The sequence below is a fragment of the Protopterus annectens genome, chromosome 2.part1 (genome assembly GCF_019279795.1).
Source record: "Protopterus annectens isolate FY-2018-M chromosome 2.part1, PAN1.0, whole genome shotgun sequence".
In the NCBI taxonomy this organism is placed as follows: Eukaryota; Metazoa; Chordata; order Ceratodontiformes; family Protopteridae; genus Protopterus; species Protopterus annectens.
The window spans coordinates 929,101,935-929,122,864 of NC_056729.1; the positions used below are offsets into that span (position 1 = coordinate 929,101,935).

The 20,930-nt window shown below is 41.4% G+C and overlaps 1 protein-coding gene across 7 annotated transcripts in view; it reads right to left on the reverse strand.

Annotated features, from left to right (window-relative positions):
- Positions 1-20,930, reverse strand: part of CLCN3 (chloride voltage-gated channel 3) — a 1,613,231-nt gene that overhangs the window by 437,667 nt on the left and 1,154,634 nt on the right. For all 7 annotated transcript variants that reach the window (XM_044062561.1, XM_044062563.1, XM_044062565.1 and 4 more), the window contains one exon: positions 19,914-20,312. In XM_044062561.1, coding sequence (XP_043918496.1) covers positions 19,914-20,312 — 399 coding nt within the window. The remainder of the gene's footprint in view (positions 1-19,913; positions 20,313-20,930) is intronic.

A 20,930-nucleotide genomic window follows, 5' to 3' on the forward strand; every position in this document is an offset into this window, starting at 1 on the left:
CTTTTGAGACCGTTTCAGATCTTTTCGGGATACAAAATTAATGACAGTAAAACAAAGGCAATACCAGTAAATTATGTACCCATACATAAACTGGTTTAGGAATACCCATACTTATGAAGACATGATAAAATGAAGCTTTTAGGAGTATAGATTAAACGTGATTCTAATGTGGCAGCTAATGATATGTGGGAAGAGACTAAAAAAAAGATAATACAAACACTGAGAAAATGGAAGCTTTGTTATATGTATATGAATATTAAGATACAAACAGCTGAAATGTTTTTAGCCCCTTTAGTCTTATACACAGGTCAGGCATACTTTTATCAACCAGAGGAGAAGTTGTGGGCAGCAATTAATAAAGAGCTGAAGAACTTTATCTGGGGGGGAAAGACGGCAAGAGTCAAGTCAAATAAGCTGATTCTTCCAGTAGAACAGGGTGGATTGGGATAACCCAACTTGAAGGAGTATTTCAAAGCTAAACAGTTAAGACTCCTATACATAGCAAAAGCAGAAAACTATAATTCAACGTGGAAAGGGATGATGATGGAATACGGAGGAAGCTCAAAAAACAAGGAGAAAATGGGATTTCGGATGCAGGCCTTTAAGGGGAAAAACAATAATCATGCAGAATACTATATCCATAATGTAGCAGAAAGTATTCTAAGAACTAAACCAACACTGGAATGGAGAAAGGAGATTCTGCCTATAGAGGTGACTGCAATTAGGCATACAGAAAATATGCAACAGGGGGCCAGAATTTATTGGAGAAAACTGGCAAAGGAACCAAAGTATTGGGAGCAAATAACTAGAGGGGGAAAGATAATAGAATGGGAAGACACCAAGAATTTATTTGGAATGCAGGTTAGAGCTTGCCTTCCCTATCAGGGATTGATATCAGAGTATAGGCGAAGAGAAAGAAATAGGGGGGGGTCCTAAATGAAAGACCAGCACTGGTAGAGTTTTTAACAGAATCTAGAACAGAAGCGGTCATTAATCAAGGAATAATTTGTAGTGCATATAAAATACTGCACGATAACTACAAGAATCGATCAGAGGAGGTTAGAAGGGACTGGGAAGAGAGACTGGATAAGCTATTTACAAAACAATGGGAGGATATATGTATGTCTCTCAAATATGCAACAAAATCTAGAAGATTTAGGATTTTTGCCTGGAAATGTTTACATAGATATTTTTATACCCCATGTAGAATCCAGAGAGATTTTCTTCAGGTAGACAGTAAATGTTGGAGGTGTAAGGGAGGAAGTGAGAGGTAATCTTGAACATGTTTTCTGGGAGTGCGGTGCGTTGGTGGACTTTAAGGATTCCCTGCAGGATGCACTGTCGGAGATGCTGGGTGGGCACATTGTTCTGACAAGGGAAATGATTTTTTCTGAGCTATGATACAGAATTGGAATTGCTTAGACATGGTAAGGCCTTGCTTTGTCCAATAATGGTTGCTGCCAAAAAAGAAATTACTAGAAAATGGAAATCGAAATCTAAACCAACTATACTGGAAGTAGTAAATATAGTAACAGTGATAAACAACTGGAAATGGGATCTTAAGAAAAGCGTAGGGGCAAACTACATAGGAAAAAATGGAAATTGTGGGAACAATACATATAGGGGAGGAATGAGATCTAAAGGGTGGCAGGACATAAATCAGCTATGTAATGTTCGAGTGAGAAAGATTGGGTAGATTATAAGTAATGTATAACGTTTGCAACTGGAAGTGTGTCAGTATGGTTTGTGAGGTAAAATGCTTGCAACTAGGACTGTGCTGGTGTGGTTTGTTTTCATTTATATAAACATACGACTGCCTACGCAGTAAGTGATGGTTTAATAAAGATGTTTCCTGTTTAAAAAAAAAGAAAAAAAAGAACGCAGGAACTAAATAATTTATGTAGTATTGCTTGGGCCATATGATATATACAGTGGATATAAAAAGTTTATACTGCCCCCCCCCCCCATTAAAATACCAGGTTTTTGTGATATAAAAAAATGAGACCACAATAAATCATTTCAGAACTTTTCCCACTTTTAATGTGACCTATAACCTGGACAATTCAATTGAAAAACAAATTTGTTAAAAATAAAAAACATACAATACGCTGGTTGCATAAGTGTGCACACCTTTAAACTAATACTTTGTTGAAGCACCTTTTGATTTAATTACAACATGGGTAGGAGTCTATCAGCATGGCACATCTTGACTTGGCAATATTTGCCCACTCTTCCTTGCAAAAGCACACCAAATCTGTCAGATTGTGAGGGCATTTCTTGTGCACAGCCCTCTTCAGGTCACCTCACAGATTTTCTATTGAATTCAGGTATGGGCTCGGGCTAGGCCATTCCGAAACTTCTGGTGAAGCCATTCTTTTGTTGATTTGGATGTATGCTTGGGGTCAATGTCATGTTGAAAGGTGAAATTCCTCTTTATCTTCAGCTTTCTAGCAGATGCCTGAAGGTTTTGGGACAAAAGTGACTCGTAATTGGAACTGTTCATAATTCCCTCCACCTTGACTAAAGACCCAGTTCCAACTGAAGAAAAGCAATCCCAATGCATGACACTGCCAGCACCATGCTTCACAGTGGGGATGGTGATCTTTTGGTGACGTGAAGTGTTGTTTTTTTGCGCCAAATGTACCTTTTGGAATTGTGGCCAAAAAGTTCAACCTTGGTCTCTTCAGACCATAACACTTTTTCTCACATGCTTTTGGGAGACTCGATGTATTGTTTTGCAAATTTTAGCCGGCCTGGATGTTTTTATGTGTAGGAAAAGGCTTCTGTCTTGCAATCCTACCTCATACTCCACACATATGGAGAATACGGGAGATTGTTTTCACATGTAGTACACAACCAGTGCTTGCCAGAAATGCCTGCAGCTCCTTCAGTGTTACTGAAGGCCTCTTGGCAGCCTCACTGACCAGTTTTCGTCTGGTCTTTTATTCAATTTTGGAGGGACATTCAGTTCTTTGCAATGTCACTGCTGTCGCATATTTTTTCCACTTTTTGATGACTGTCTTCACTGTGTTCCATGGTATATCCAATGCTGTAGAAATCTTTTTGCACCCTTCTCCTGAACAATACCTTTCAACAATGAGATCCCTTTGATGCTTTGTAAGCTCTCTGCAAACCATGGCTTTTGCTGTAGCAGGCAACTGAGTAAATGTCAGGAAAATAATAGTAGGACAGCTGAACTTTATTTGGGGATAATCAGGTTCTTTTTAATTGATTGCAGGTGTTTACCCAAGAAGATCAAAGTATTAGTTTAAGGGTGTGCACACTTATGCAATCAGCGTATTGTACGTTTTTATATGTTTTATATTTTTTCCCCTAACAGATTTGCTTGTTTTTCAATTGAATTGTACAGGTTATAGGTCACATTAAAGGTGGGAAAAGTTTTGAAATTATTTATTGTGGTCTCATTTTTAATATCACAAAAAAAACAGGCATTTTAACGGGGGGGGGGTATAAACTTTTTATATCCACTGTAGCAATATATGTGAAATATAATGTTTATGTTAATACAGTTTGATTACTTTTATATGAATGTAAATTTGCTATGTCACAAGTGATATAGGTGTCTTGGAGGAAGAAAAAAAAAAAGACGACATTCTATTTACTGACATGCAGTTCTACTATGAACATGGCAGGTACACAAAGTTTTCACATGAGAAGATTGGTAAGAAAAGAAACATACAGTATATAATGGACTGCTCAATATATGGGACAGTAGAACAAGTTACAGTCTTACCACTGTATTACTAGTCTATACTGGACTGCTCAATATATGGGACAGTAGAACAAGTTACAGTCTTACCACTGTATTACTAGTCTAATACCAGCTGGGGTGATCACATAATGCAGCGTTACATGAACTGCAGAAGGTGAAACGTGGCAGAAAAGATAAAGCTGTGTAAGAAAAGTTACCATAACTGTAGATGTTCTAATAGATCACTTTTACAGTTGCCTAAGCTATATGGATTACATCTTTGCCTACCAGATGATCACTGGCCATCTTTCACAGCTTTCGGACACCTTCCACATGCCCAAACTGCCAGTGGTTTGAGCAGATCCATACAAGAGGCAGTTTGGCCACCAAAAGCTTCATATCTTTCTTACCCCAAGAACAGGGGCTACAGCTCGGTAAGGAAAACTGCTAGGAAAAGAGCACCCAAATAAAAACCTATGTAACTGTAAACACATGGGTATAAATATATGGGTCTATATGACTTGGTCGACAGTTCATATGATCGACTGTTTATTTGGTCGACAGTTCATTTGATCGACAAGCATTTTAGGTGGGGGGCTTCACCCCCCCCTAACTATATATATCAACTCCAGGGTCACACAACATTGGGGAAGGGGGAAAATGCTTGTCGATCAAATGAACTGTCGACCAAATAAACAGTCGATCATATGAACTGCCTCAAGTCATATAGTCCCAAATATATATATATATATATCTATATATATATATATATATATATATATATGTGTGTGTGTGTGTGTGTGTACATTACACACACACACACACACACACACACACACACACACACACACACACGGGCAATATACAGAAAAGAGGAAGTAAAAACTACTGCAAAGGATCTATTAAAACATCTATTGTTAAGATTAGTTTACTTACACAACTGTACCTTGTTCAACATTTAGATCACTGTTGCAGTCCCCTTAGCTATACAAGTAGATTACCACAGGTTATAGACATACAGGGAGGAGGAAGGAATGCAAGTGTACAGAAGTCCCTGGAGAATGGTCCTTGAAAAGCCTGTTCTGGACCTGAAAAAGGAATTCTGTTTATAATGCTTTGTGAAGATATGTACAGAAATCCAAGTTGCTGTCTATAAAAGACTTCTAGACTCCAACCCTTTCCAAAAACCCACAAAAGAAGCCAAAACACTGGTTGAATGGGTCTTAACCTAACCTGGAAGGGACTTGGCATGGTGAGAATAGTAAAAGGAAATAACATGGCAAACATCTGGAAATTGCCTGCTTTGTCTTTTGTTGTCCTTTTTTCTTAACCCTCATTGGAGACAAACAGCTGATCAGCTTTCCTGAAGGGTTTAGTTCTGTCCAAGTAGCACTGAGCTGCCTGTGGACATCCATAATGTGCAGTATACTTTCACCCTTGTTTTTAGGTTCTGGAAAGAAAAGAGAGAGATTAATAACCTGGCTTGAAGTAAGAAGGATTAGTTCCCAAAGGATGTCTGTCCTTAGGTAAATGAAGTAGGGCTGCTGACTTAGCATACAGAGCTTGTAACTTGGATGCTCTTCTTGCAGATGTCAGAGTAATGAGTAGTACAGCTTTCTATGTTAAGAACCTTACAACAGCCTGATGAGCTGGTTCAAATGGAAGAAGTGCCAAATGTATATGCACAAAAGTAAGATCTCAAGGAGGAGCCCCCCCCCCTCATTCTTCTAGGTGGGAGGATATGTAAAACACCTTTCAAAGACTGTTTGACGTAAGAACATGTAGAAAAGCAGGTATATGAATGCAGTCAAGCAGAAATGGCTAAACGATGAATCTTGACAGAAGAATAAGAGAGGCCAGAGACACTCTCACAAACAATTAAGAACCAGAGGTAAGCTGGCCTTGTAAAGGTCCTGGGTCTTAGAGTGGCATCAACTAAAATATCTTTTCCACTTAACTCATAACATGATTTTCTAGGAGCAGGGTTGTTCATCTCCTTTAAGACTTGCTGCATGTTCTCAAAAAATGTGCCTGAAAGGTATCAAAAACTGTCATCCAGACGGTCAGCTGAAGTGTTTATATACTGGGGTCAGTCAAACAACTGTCTAGCGTGAGCAAATCCAGCCTGTGGGGACATTAGCAGTAATTACCCTTAGCCAATTTCAGAAGACGCGAGAACCACTAAGCCACAAGAGGGAGTCACCACCATAATCTTTGGAAAGCCTTTCAGCATCTTTACAAGAACTCCTTGTATCAGCTGAAAGGCATGCAGGATCATTCCTGTCCAAGGAATAAGAAAGTATCTTCCAGAGCTGTTTGGAAGTAATCCTGGCACAGTTTCTTTAACTATTTTGTAAAAAGTCAAACAGATCTATTTAAGGTGTTCCCAACAAATGGATCAATTCCTGGAAGACCCCAAGATGTAATTTTCCTTTCTGAGGTTCTGTCTTGGTCCTGTTCAAGATATTTTCTCTGACAGCATGTATGAAGCCTGAAGAGTAAGACTGAACTGAGTTACTCCCTCACAGGCAATCATAACAAGTATGCAAAGCAGATAAGATTGGGTACCCCTTTTTTACATCACTGTGGTGTTGTCTGTGGTAACTAGTAGAGGTCTTGGGACTAGAGATGGTTTAAGGCTTTTAAAGCATTGATAACTGTCAACACCTCTTTGACAATGATGTGCTTTCCTCTATACTTGGAGTTCCATCCATGACTTCCCATACCCTCAAACTTCTGCCACTGATTTTCTTTCTCCTTTAAGCAATCGTCCCTTTTGAAACTGCACCCAAAGACTGAAGCATCTGTTTTGAAAGACCATGACGGAGACTGAAGGGAGAAAATGGAGACTATAGCCAAACTGGAAGCAAAGCTATCTCCGGCCAAGATTGTGATGCACAGTCAAGAGGAGAAGGTTAATGCCTGCACTACACCTCAAACAACTCATAGCCCTTCAAAACCCACACCATCAACACCCACACATAGCAACACTAAACCCACATATGCAAAGGCTCTTAACATTAACCTGCCCAAGCAACAAGGACCTCCGAAGCTGAAATGCAAACAAATACCAGTCACAACCAAAGTGACACATAGCTCACAACACCAGTGTGCCACCCAACAACAGCCCCTAAGGCAAGACAATGTACCCAACACTTTAGTCATGGGTGACTCTTTAGTCAGGCACACTAATGTCCCACTCACCAGACTGAACAAGGAGAAAATTACAGTCAGCTGCCTGTTGGGTGCCAGGATCCGCCACATAACGCATGCAGTCAAGTCACTCTACAACAAGTACAAATACGACTCTGTCATTGTCCATGCTGGAGTGAATGACCTGAGATGTACCTCCCTGAACTACATGAAAAGAGACATGGAAGAGCTCTTGGATCATGTGGCCCAGGCAGGTATGACTCTAGCCCTGAGTAGCATCCTGCCTTCGCCCAGAATGATACCACAGTATAAGGACAAAATGATTGACTTCAACAATTGGCTAAGCTTCTGGTGTCATTCAAAGGGGATCCAGTATCTGTCTGCCTGGGAAGACATGACCGACAAATCATAATGCTTTGCCAGAGATGGTCTGCACCTGTCACCCCTGGGATTCAGGTTACTGGTTAAAGCTCCTGCCACCCCTATAGTGCCTTTTTTAGGAAAGGTTCAAAGGATAAAACCACCACCGTAACAGATACAAGCATGCAAAATCTGAAGGTAATGCTACGCAATGCTAGAAGTCTAAACCTCAAAATGCACTCTCTCGAGGCACTCCTAAAAATGGAGAACATTGATATCTGTGCAGTAACTGAAACCTGGTTCAAGGCTCCAGAGAGCACCCCTGCAATACCAGGCTACAACTCTTACCACACTTTTCGGCCACAAAACCAAGACCAAAACACTAAAGGTGGAGGAGTGTCTATATTCACCAAGGATATTCACACCCCCAGGCTAGTTGCCCAACACAATGCATCTGAAATTTTCCAGGTCAACTAACACTAGGTAAGACTACAATCCAAACTGTAGCTTGCTACAGATCACCCACCATGCCCCAAGATTCTCACTACACCTTTCTAAACATACTGGAAAATATTAAGATACAACCAAACACCCTAATACTGGGTGATTTCAACTACTCTGCCATTAACTGGGAAAACTACTCAGGTACCAACTCCTTTTCCCAACGGTTCTTGGAATTCATAAATTCCAACGCCCTGGATCAACTAATCCATTGTCCCACCAGGGGCTCCAACATCCTAAACCTGGTCATTACCAACATGGGAGATAGATGCTCCACACTAGTGGTCACCCCCTCATTGGTCAGGGCTGACCATAAGCAAATCACTCTTGACATACACATCCCACCACAACCCCAGTAAGGAAACCTCCTTAAAAAACTTCTCCAAAGCCATCTTCATGCTACTGAAGTCAGAAGTGACAAACTTCATGACACCCATGTAGACGGGATCTGAAAGTTCAACTGCAGAATCCTACACTAAGCCACTGTACGAACACATCCACTCGTGCAGGAATCGTGCCATCCCAAACAAAAACCAAGATGCTCTTCTCCAAAAAAAGGAAGCCAATCTGGTGGTCCCCTGCTATAAACAAACTACACAACAGAAGGAAGAAACTGTTGCAGAAAAAGAGGAAAATCCCAGGATGCAAAAAACTCCCTCACCAGCCTCAGTAAGAAGCTGAGATCCCTCATAAACTCCTCAAAAGCTAGTTACAAAAATAAAATTTCCAGAGATTACAAAGACAGCCACAAGGCATTCTATAGTTATGTCAAGAATCTAAATGGCAATGCTCAGATCTGCTCTGAGCTACAACAGAATGGCAATAAATATACTGATCCCAAGGATATTGCCAATATCCTGGCAGATCGATTTAGTGTTAACTTCACCCCCTAAAGGGCCCATCTCAATACCAAAAGATTGCCAAATTCCAGTAATCACAGCCACCCAGGTAGAAACCGCACTCTCCAAAGCTAAGAATACAGCATCCATGGGACCAGACAATATCCCAGGCTGTGTACTACATGAACTACAAAATGAACTGGATCCTTACCTACGTGCCATGTTTAATCATAGCCTCACCTCAGGCTTCGTGCCCACTGAGTGGCGCACAGCTACAGTTATCCCACTCCACAAGGGGGGATCCGCCTTGGAACCCAGTAACTACCATCCCATCAGTCTGACAAGCCTGATCTGCAAGGGCATGGAACGCATTATCATGGAAGTTATAAACAAAGACATTGGCAACCTTCAAACACTAGACCCCACCCAGTTTGGGTTTGTGAAGGGCTGATCTTGTCTTCTGAATCTGACTGACTTCTTCGAATCAGTCTCCAGAGCTGTGGACGTGGGTAAGGCGGTCCACACAGCCTATCTGGACCTCGCCAAGGCCTTCAACACCATCCCCCACTCTGGAATCATAGATAAACTTACCAAGCTGGGCATAAATCCCTATGTCACTCGATGGGTTGCCAACTGGCTTACTGACAGAACCCAGACTGTAAAAGTAGCCGACTCCAAATCCAGCTCCAGACAAGTGACACGTGGAGTTCCTCAGGGTTCAGTCCTGGGACCACTCTTGTTTGGCATCTAATTCTCTGAAGTACAGGCCAACACTAAGGGACTCTGGCTAACAAAGTTTGCAGATGACTGCAAACTGGGAGCCCATTATTGAATCCCCAAATGATGTGGATATTCTATAACAGGGCCTTACAGAAACAGATGTCTGGTGCCAAAGCCATGGGCTCAAGCTTAATTCCAAGAAATGTATAGTTATCCCCTTTGGAAAAAAACATGTACCCATGAATTACCACATAGGTGGCAGTACACTAAACATCGAAAGTGTGAGAAGAGACTTAGGGACACAGGTGGACAGTGGTCTCACTTTCGATAACCACATCGCCACAACAGTCAGGAAATCCTTCTATGTGGCACACCTCATCACTAAGGGCTTTTCATCCAGAAAAAAGGAAGTCATTGTCCCACTGTACTCATCCCTCATTAGACCCCTTATAGAGTATAATGCCCAGTTTGGTATGTACCTCACAAGACATCTGCAACAGCTGGAAAGGCCACAGAAATACCTCACTAAAAGAATCACAGGCCTAAAGCAGATGCCATATGCTGACCATCTAAAAAGACTCCAGCTATACTCTGTGGCATATCATCTACTCAGAGGCAATTTCTGCTTAACATACAAGGCCATGTCAAACCCAGAGCTGTTGGACATGCTCCACTTAAAGAAATCCCAATCCCTCAGAGCCACATGCTCCAGGGATCTAAACCTTATCATCACAATAAACAAAACATGCTGGAAGGGATAGGTTCCTGACCCAGAGACTCCCCATACTCTGGAATAGACTGCCCATACATATCAAGCAGAGCGCCTCCTTGGCCCTCTTCAAAAGGAACCTTGATGATTGGATGGGAGATAGGAAATTCACCCTGGGGATCATGTCAGTCACTCTGCTAGATGGGGGTCCAGAGAAGTAAATATTGTGGGAAGAAATATCCAGGGAATTGTTATGGCTAGGCTTGTATAGGCCCTAAGGTCGATAGCCTAGTACCAACCTATGAACCTATAAGGGAATCATGAGAATCATACAAGCCATGAAACCCAGAAGCACCTGAGAAATTGCCTGACAGAAGGCTTGAGACTGCCTGGAGAAGCCCAGGAATATATCATTCTACTGTACTGCTTTGTCCAATGAAAGAAAAGCTCAACCTCTGGATGAAGCTACAAGACATCCCAGATAAAACTAGTGATGGGGAAGGATGAAGGATGAATTCCGCAAGTTCTCTTGAAATCCCAGACAGTGCAGGAGTTTCATGATTCGTATTTGGAAATCCTGACAACTGGAAGTGTCTGCAAATATAAAACAATCATGCAAATATGGAAAGATGTTAATGCCTTGAATTTTGAAGTGACCAATTACTGGAGCTACACACTTTGTAAATATACTCGATGCAATGGATAGAAGAAAGGGAAAGACAACAAACTGACAATGTGAGCCTGATACAGAAAATCTTAAAACTTCTGAATTCCTTTCAAATTAAAATGAGACGAGCACTTTTATGTCCAATGCTGCCATGAAGCTGCAGGAGGGTATGCCAAGTAATAGATTTTAAAAGTTTATTATTTTGAATTTTGGAATCATGAGAAAAAGATTCAGAAAAGAAAAGTCTAGGATTGGTCTCCAAGTTCTCTATTTTTGGTACCAGAAAAATCCTTGAAAAAAAACTTTTTCCCATCTGAAGTGAGGGCAAAACCTGTATCACTCCCCCAAGACATTTGCTTTAAAGCAGGAGGAAACACAGATGTCTGGTTTGCAAGATGAGGAGTAATCCCCTGAAGAGATCCCTATATTTATACCCCTGTTACATAAGTCTCAGAATTCACTTGTCTTGAGATAATCTGATGCCAGTGTGGACGATGGAGGCTTGGAATGATGGGACAGATTTGAAGGATTGGCAGGGTGAGAGGGGGAGTGGATAGGAAAGAGAACAAGCTATTTCGACTTTCTGGACTGTCCTTGTTCCTGGGAGGCTCAGCCTAATTGCTTGAGCCTCTTTACCACTTCTTTTTGAACGTCTACTTGTTAGAACTTTACTGAGACTGCTTGTTTGGATTCTGGAAAAAAAGATCCTGAATAGGAAGGAAAATTTTTACTAACATTTGAAAAGGACAGTTGATAAGAAACTAAGAGTAATGCTATTCAACGCCAGAAGTCTAAACCTCAAGATGCACGCACTTGAAACTCTCCTTAGCATAGAGAACATCGATATCTGTGCAGTAACAGAAACCTGGTTCAAGGCTCTCGAGAGCACCCCAGCACTACCAGGTTATACCTCATACCATGCTTTTCGGCCCCAAAACTTGGACCAAACCACAAAAGGAGGGGGGAGTATCAATATTCGTCAAAGATACCCAAACCTCCAGGTTGGTGGCATAGCACGAAGCATCAGAGACTATCCATGTGCAACGAACAGTGGGTAAAACTGCCTTCCAGTTTATAGCCTGCTACAGACCACCCTCCCAAACCCAGGAACCCCACTCGGCCTTCCTGAGAACACTGGAAAATATGAAGGTCTCTCCAAACACCATTATATTGGGTGACTTCAACTACCCAACCATAGACTGGGAGCATTACTCTAGCTCCAACACCCTAGCCCAAAGGTTCCTAGAATTTATAAATTCAAATGCTATGGAACAACTTGCTACCACTCCCACAAGAGGGGAAAACATACTGGACCTGATCATCACCAACATGGGGACTCTATGCTCCAGACCAGAAGTGTATCCCTCACTGGTAAGATCTGACCATAAACTAATCTCACTGGATATTCACATCCCGACCCCACTCCATGCCCAGACAACCACAGTGAAAAACTTCTCTAAAGCAAATTTCACACTCCTCAAAACCGAGGTGGAATCCTTCAAAGCCCCCGGGCCTGCGGATAATACAATCCAGACCACAAAATCCTTTATAAACACATTCTATGAACACCTTCAGGAATGCATGGATCATGCAATCCCAAATAAAACCAAGACCCAATCCTCCAAAGGCAGACGTCCTGTCTGGTGGACCCCAGCCATAAACAAACTATACAATAGAAGGAGGAAGCTACTACATGACAGAACAAAATCCCAAAAAGGGAAGGCATCTCTGATCGGTATTAGCAAAAAACTACGGGTACTCATAAAATCGTCTAAGGCCAGCTTCAAGAGAAAAATTGCACAGGACACTAAGGATAATCACAAGGCTTTATTTAGTTATGTTAGGAACCTGGGTGGGAATTCCCAGATATGCTCAGAATTAGTCCAAAATGACAAAAAATACACCGAACCCACAGACATTGCAAAACATCCTAGCTGACAGGTTCAGCGCAAACTTCTCCCCCCCCCCCCCCCCCACCAAAAGGGCTAATATCTATCCCAGCAGAGTGCTGCCCTCCTGACATCTCAGATGCTCAGGTAACAGCTGCCCTCTCCAAAGCAAGAAACACAGCATCAATGGGACCAGACGGTGTCCCGGGCTGCGTCCTACATGAACTCCAAGAAGAGCTAAACCCAAACCTAAAACTACTGTTCAATCTCAGCCTTACTACAGGATATGTACCCAAAGAGTGGTGTACAGCAACAGTGGTCCCTCTCCACAAAGGTGGTGCCTCAACGGTTCCTGGAAACTATCGCCCCATAAGTCTCACTAGCTTGGTCTGCAAAGCTATGGAAAGGATCATCATGGACCTTATTAAATAAAGATATTGGGGACCTACAGACACTGGATCCTACCCAGTTCGGCTTTGTTAAGGGCAGATCCTGCCTCTTAAACCTGGTCGATTTGTTTGAAACAGTCACCAAGGCCATTGACAAGGGGAAGGTGGTCCACACAGCCTACCTGGACCTTGCAAAAGCCTTCAATACAATACCCCACTCGGGCATTATAGATAAGCTCACTAGCTTAAATATAAACCCTATGTCACTAGATGGGTTGCAAACTGGCTCAAGGACAGAACCCACATGGTTAGAATTGCTGGAGCCATGTCAGACTCCAAACCAGTTACAAGTGGCGTCCCACAAGGCTCAGTCCTGGGACCTCTCTTGTTCGGTATATATTTCTCTGAGGTACAGGCCAACATGGAAGGACTGTGGCTGACCAAGTTCGCAGATGACTGCAAACTGGGCACCATAATAGACTCTCCAGCCGACACAAGCATCCTCCAAAAGGGCCTCATAGAAACAGACAACTGGTGCCAGAGCCATGGCCTCAAGCTAAACACCAAAAGTGTATAGTCTTCCCCTTTGCCAAAACAAAGTGCCCACAAATTACCACATAGGTGGTAATCCATTAAGTACAGAAGAAGTAATTAGGGACCTGGGGACCCAAGTTGATAGCAATCTCTCATTTGACAACCACATGGCCAAAGTGGTTAGAAAAACATTTTATATAGCCCACCTAATCATGAAGGGATTCACATCTAGATCAGGGGAGGGCATCGTGCCTCTTTACTCATCCCTCATCAGGCCCATAATTGAGTACAATGCCCCTTTTGGGATGTACCTTACCAGACACCTGCAGCAACTGGAAAGACCCCAAAAGTACCTCACCAAGAGGATGAAGGGGCTCAAACAGATGCCGTATGCTGCCCGGTTAAAGAAACTCCAGCTCTACTCAGTGGCATACTGCCCGCTCAGAGGAGATCTGTGCCTGACGTATAAAGCCATGTCCAACCCGGAATTAATGGACATGCTGCACCTCAGAAAATCCAAATCCCATTGAGTTACGCGCTCGGGGGACTTAAACCTCAGCACTGAAATAAATAGGACATGCTGGAGGGACAGATTCATAACCCAGAGGCTCCCTTCACTCTGGAATAAAATCCCAGTCCAGGTTAGGCAGAGTCCCTCATTGACTCTCTTCAAGAGGAATCTTGATGAGTGGATGGGAGATCGTAGGTTTACCCCGGGTATCACTTCTGTGTCACTGTTAGACAGAGGCACAGTATACTAACCTCGAAAAAGGGCATAGCAAAATTAATTTAAAATGGGTGGCGAAAGCCATACACACTCTGGCTAGGCTTATAAATGCCCTAGGGCAGATAGCCTAGTCTGAACCTATGAAAAATCTGAGTGATCCCCTTGAATTAATTTCACTGTCTCATCACATTTTTAAGGACACTGGCAACATCTCTGTCCAAGGAAGAATTCAAAATCTCAGCTTTTACATCTTTTGGTGGTTCTGAGAATGTAACCAAGCAAAGCTTCTTGTAACAGAGCAGCTCTGGAAACATCAGCAGAATCATAACACTTAAAGAGTGTTTATTTACCTGAAAAACAAACACAATTAAGGAATTTAAAGAAATTTTAACTTCTTAAGTAGGAAAGCTAATAGCTCTTCTAAAACTCATAGAGAGAAGGCATAGCATTCTTGGAAAGCATTTCCTGCTACTATAAACAGATAGTGTTAGACCCAGCTACATCACCTTTCCAAGTAAGCTGCACACTGTCATAGAATTCACCTAATAAATCATACCAGTCCTTGCTAATAAAATCACCCAAACACTTCTGGGAAGATGTCAACCTTCTTACAAGATTCCATCCATGACTTCCCATACTCTCAAACTTCTGCCACTGATTTTCTTTCTCATTTAAGGAATCTTCCCAGCCCTTTCCCTAGCCAATTCCAAACTGCATCTGACACTCCCACCTCAACTCCATTCTACTTCAGAACTACCTTATCAAAGGACATCTAACCTCTGCTTGAACAGATTAAAATAGATATCCTTCCCTGTACATACAACCTTCACCCATGGTTTATCACTGTAGAGACAACAGCATAATCCCACTGAAACACATCTTCATGTGTATTACACATAAAAAAAAAGGAATGGTCAATTTTCTCCCTAACAAATCCAATCCATCAGACTTTCAGCCCATTTCCATTCTCCCTACCCTAAGAAAGATTCTGTAAAAATTCCTTTACTTGACACTCACTCAATACATCAACTAATACTACCCTTCTCTCTCAAAAGCAGCATGGCTTTTGCCCAGGTTGCAGTACATGCCCTGCTGTCTGGGCATTCAGCAACAATATTCTTCTTGGAATGGACAAAGGCCTAAATACTAGATCAAATCCATTTTATTGGCCTCACCAGAGCCCTTGATCTTGTCACCCACTCAATTCTCCTAAATAATTTCACTGAAATAGGCATTAGTGGTTACACACGGTCCTGATTCAAAAACTACCTTTCTAATTGCCACTTAGCAGTTAATTTCAATTAAACAACTTGTACATCAGTCCCTCTGCAGAAAGTTGTCCCCAGGGATTGATTCTGGCACCTCTCCTCTCCTCTTTTCTATCTATATTAATAAACTTCCTTTTAACTTACCCCATCTTCCTCTCCTGCTTTATGTTGATGACATGGTCGTATTCTGCTCTAACCACACCATCTCTTCCCTTGAACTGAAACTTCAGGATGATTTTCATGCTCTTATTAAATGAGTCAAAGATAAACATTTACTGCTAAACTCCTCTAAAGCAAACAACACTTTTTGGCACTAGGCAAATGCTCACTTCCATCTCCAGGCCACTAAAAATCCCTGACCATCTTAATAACATGACTGAAAATGCCACTTCATTAAAATACAAAGGGATTTGGTTGAACTCTTCAAATTTCCAATTCCACCTGGATTATATGCACACACACACACACACACACACACACACACACACACACACACACACACACACACACACACACACAGACAAAAATCAACTGTCTACTATTCTTGGCAAAGAGGACTTCCTCTTTTCTAGCCAGACTCTGTGGAAATGCCATAAGTAAAGGTACCTTCTAAGACCGAATATATGTGTGTGAATGGGAGGGAGGATAGAGGAATGGTGAGGATGCAGGGAGTAGAGGTGGCGAAGGTGAATGAGTTTAAGTACTTGGGATCAACAGTTCAGAGTAATGGTGAGTGTGGAAGAGAGGTTAAGAGGAGAGTACAGGCAGGATGGAGTGGGTGGAGAAGAGTGTCAGGAGTGATTTGTGACAGACGAGTACCAGTAAGAGTGAAAGGGAAGGTCTACAAGAGGGTAGTGAGACCAGCTATGTTATATGGGTTGGAGACAGTGGCATTGACAAAAAGGCAGGAGTCAAGACTTTGACGTGGCAGAGTTGAAGATGTTAAGATTTGCACTGGGTGTGATGAGGATGGACAGGATTAGGCATAAGTATATTAGAGGGTGAGCCCAGGTTGGAAGGTTTGGAGACAAAGCCAGAGAGGCAAGATTATGTTGGCTTGGACATGTGCTGAGGAGGGATGCAGAGTATATTGGGAAAAAAGATGCTAAGGATGAAGCTGCCAGGTAACAGGAAAAGAGGAAGGCCTAAGACAAGGTTTATGGATGTGGTGAGAGAGGATATGCAGGTGGTTGGTGTGACAGAGCAAGATGCAGAGGACAGGAAGAAATGGAAACAGTTGATCTGCTGTGGCGAACCCTAATGGGAGCAGCCGAAAGAAGAAGAAGAAAGGTACCTTACTGGCTCAGCTATAATATTGTCCCCCCTCTGTTTACCACAGCCTCTAAAAGAAATGTATCCATCATTCAGTACATCTCAAATGCCATTGCAGATTCATTCCTCCCCCCCCCCAAGAAATGAGCACCTCTTCAAAGCCAACTGGCTACCTGTGAAACAATGTGTTGACTTTCTACTTACCTCTCAGCTATTTAAACTTGTCAAGAATAGCACCACCTTCTCTCCACTAACCTACAGACTATTCAGAAATGCACCAACATACAACTTTAGAAATGTTAACCACTCATGTCCTCTCCTGCAACCCCCCCCCCCAGGCAAGGCTTCCATGCATGGACCATGCTTTATCAGTCCTTGATCCCAAACTGTGGGAATGGCTCCCTTATTTTCTTAAATATTATTCCTATTACCCTGTTCTCCAATCAGAAATAAAAGCACATTTCAAGAATCTAGGAAAATGTTAACTGTTATCTCTCTCTGATCATATAACTTAACCTCTTCATATCCTTCTTCCCTCTGCATAGGCTCTATTTTTGACTGAGATTCTTTCAGCATGCCAACTCTGACTTCCATTCTATACATAATACATGCACATATTGTGCTTTGTCAGTCACTCTGTATATAATATCATTACCAATTATTACCAATCATTACTATCCCTAGGGTGGGAGGCTGGCATAATGGTAAGGTGTTTGCCTTAGAGATACAAGGTGCAGGGTTTGATTCTCACATGGGGTAATTGGCAAAGCTTAAAATGGCCCACAAGGGCAGTTAGCCTAGTACTAGTCTTGTTGTTAAGTTTTTCGGCTTTTCCTGGTTAGGGGTCGCCACAGCGGGACTCCGGTCCGCTACTGATTGGCAGTAGATTTTTACATGCCGAGTTGCCGGCCATGACCCACAACCTTCAACGAAGGTACGCCCATTCACGCATGTCTCCACACAGAAGACACTCTAGCTGAGAATCGAACAGGACAACGTCTTACTGTGAGGTGACGCTACCGCAGCACCACCACCGCAGTAGCCTAGTACTAGTCTATGAGCCTATAAACAATTGCATTTACACCCTCAAGCCAACTACAACCTTCACTTTGTATACACTATATGTATTTACTACATTTTGTCATTTACTCTGTGCATAACATAATACATCTGTTATGTATACCCTGGGCTGAGAATGAAATAGGTCCAATGGAATTAGTGCTCCACCCTTGTTAACAAATTCAAAATAAAATAAAACAAAATAATTTTATTTTTTTCTCAAAATAATCCAGTAAAAATGTCTAAGCACTGAAGTTCAAAATTCTGAAAGTTGAAGTAGCACAAGAATAAACTATTTTCCCAAATGAGTCAAAGCTTTCCCATCGTTGACAGAGGGGAATGGAGTTAGCAGTAGGAGACTTGGATAACAATATCATTGCAGGATCTGATTTGTCTGTCTGATGTACTTTATACAATCTGTCAGACATTTTCGGGTGGGGTGACTGTCAGGGAAACTCAATTTGTAACAAATTGTAAAAATGAAATTCCTATCTCCCAGCAATTTTTTTCCCCATTGAAATAAATCTCTCAGGGGGAAAGCTGCAGAAACACTTCTCAGAATCAGAATCTTCAACTTAAGGATAATTAACAGAGGAATCCCTTTTCTCCGCCCTTCACTGCTCACCTGACTGAAAATCACTATCAGACTGTGAGAGAAACCTTTTTATTTTTCCTTTTTCTATTAGAAAATAGTGAGGTGCCAGGGTTTAATACATTAAAAGCAAAGAATAATCCCTTGTCAAGTTTTCCCTGTTTATAGAAAGTAAGAGAAGGAATATTTTTAAGTTTCTACTTTTTCTTACTGGGAGACTCCCTGGAAATGTCCCACATATGACAGGAGCACTAGCCCAGGAATTAAGTACCTTACCCCAAAATAAGCATTGATCTTCATCCACCCCCACCCCTCAGCATGCCAACAGTGATCCTCCTTTGCACAGCGAGGGCAACCCTACATTTGCAATGCCATTCTGCCATGTTCTTAGTGGCTTTCCTAGACACTACACCAGAGGGACAAAGGGCAAAAGACTGATTGTCTGAGGAACCCATTTTGGTTACAGCAGATTCACCCACTGACTGAGATACTGGTAGATTTGGACAGACACCCAAAGACTCACTAACAACTTTCTTCTTGCAGATGTGGAAGCAAAAAGTGTGGAGACTAACACTTGCTCTATTTTCAAGCTGGGAAGGACACCTCACGAGCAGGTTAGTAGAGCCTGAGTGAGCCTGTAAACCTTTTGACAGGAAAATTAAGGTTCTGATATAAATAGACCACAAAAGTACCAAATCATGTACCACACACAAGTATTCTGCAGTAAAATGTACAGTTAAAAAAATAGCAGATTTTTATGCAGTCTTCCCACAAAAGCAAAATACAAGTCAAAATAATTTAACCCAACACAGCAGTCCAAGTACAAATATTTCCTAGCATAAAATAAAAAGTTGTACTGAAAACAAAAAACATTTTTTTCGTAGAAAAATTATGTAGTGGAAGGTTTTCCCGGGAGAGGAACTCATCTACCCAGCCTTGAATGTTAGAGGACTGTCAGTGCCACAAAGGTAGAGTACTTCTGTAGCAAAAAACACTTGAGGCTTTTATCATCCAAACTGACTCTTATATGGTACTGCTCATGCCAGTGACAGTTTGGGTCATGGTAGGAGCCCCATAAATTTGAAAGACAGAAGGTGGTCATATCCTAGGCACAAATATAACCCATACAGCTTAGGTTACTGCAACAGTGATCTAAATGTTGAAAAATAACATTATACACAACTTTAGCCAGGATTTCCTAAGTCACCTCAGGAAAAAAAAATGGTAGTAATATCCAAATATTGCAGGACAACATCTGCTAAAGTCCCTTAGCCAATATCCAAAAGAATAAGAACATGGACAGTAGGCATCCACTTAATTTAGGGGATGACAGTAGTGGGTAAGAGATATGTTTTAGAGATGTAATTATGCAATACCACAGACCTAAAAGTAGATAAATGCAATAAACTTGAGTGAAAAAAAAAAGGAGACCTATTTCCTTAAAGCACTTTATACATATTCAGATATTAGAATGAACTATATTCAAATGAAATTTGTCTTAAAATAACAGTCAAAAGATTACCTATAGCGATGATTAAATCTCTTCGTAATGCAAATCCTACTAATCTTTGAGACTCCCTTGACACAATCACAGGAAAACCATTGTAACTTGTATCATTGATCAAATTCTCAATATCCTCCACTGTCATGTTATCCTGAGTCAGTACTGCAAGAGGAGGATCATTTTTAGACGGTCTCATTACATCAGCCGCCAGAGTAGTATGAGTAAATTCCTCTTTGGCATCCAAGAACGGGTACCCATTTAGACGAATATGTGCTTCATAAATGCCTTCTCTTCCAAATGCATCACCAACCCACTTGCTGGTCATTACAGCAGCCATGAGAGGGACAATGTACTCCAGCCCGCCAGTCAACTCAAACACAATGACAACCAATGACACTGTCATTCTTGTCACACCACCTTCAAACAAAAACAAAACAAGAATTTGAATTAAAATGTTTTTGTTTTTTAAATGTATTGATTAAATCTCTTAAATTTCTTTTGTTAAAACATCGAAAGGACAGGACCTTCTGGAGATAGCATATGATGCCAATTAATACAATTATGGAGTAAACCAACAAAGCTAAAGAATAACTTTTGACAGTAGCCAAAAACAGACTCCTTCAAGGCTGATATGGTACATTACACAATAAGGAACTGTTGCATTATAAAATCACTAGTAGCACACAGTAGTTCATAATTACGTAAAGTTGAAGAAAACAAAACAAGAATGTTTTAGTGTGATTATGGTACACTGTATCGTGTCAAATTTTGAGGTAAAGCAAAGTACTTCGGTAAGAACTTGATGTGTCATTACCCCCCCCCCCCACATGAACATTAAGAGTAATTTATTGTCATTGTAAAATTAGTACAATATTTAGCATTTGTTAGGAAAGAAGAAAAAAGTAAAAATGACATGCACATCATCATCTTGAATTATATTTCAGCAACAGGTTCAATTAATTTGCTTGTTCTGCACAGCAATATGCATTTATAAAGTTATGTAGGTTTTAAACTTTTTCATCTACTCTACATCTA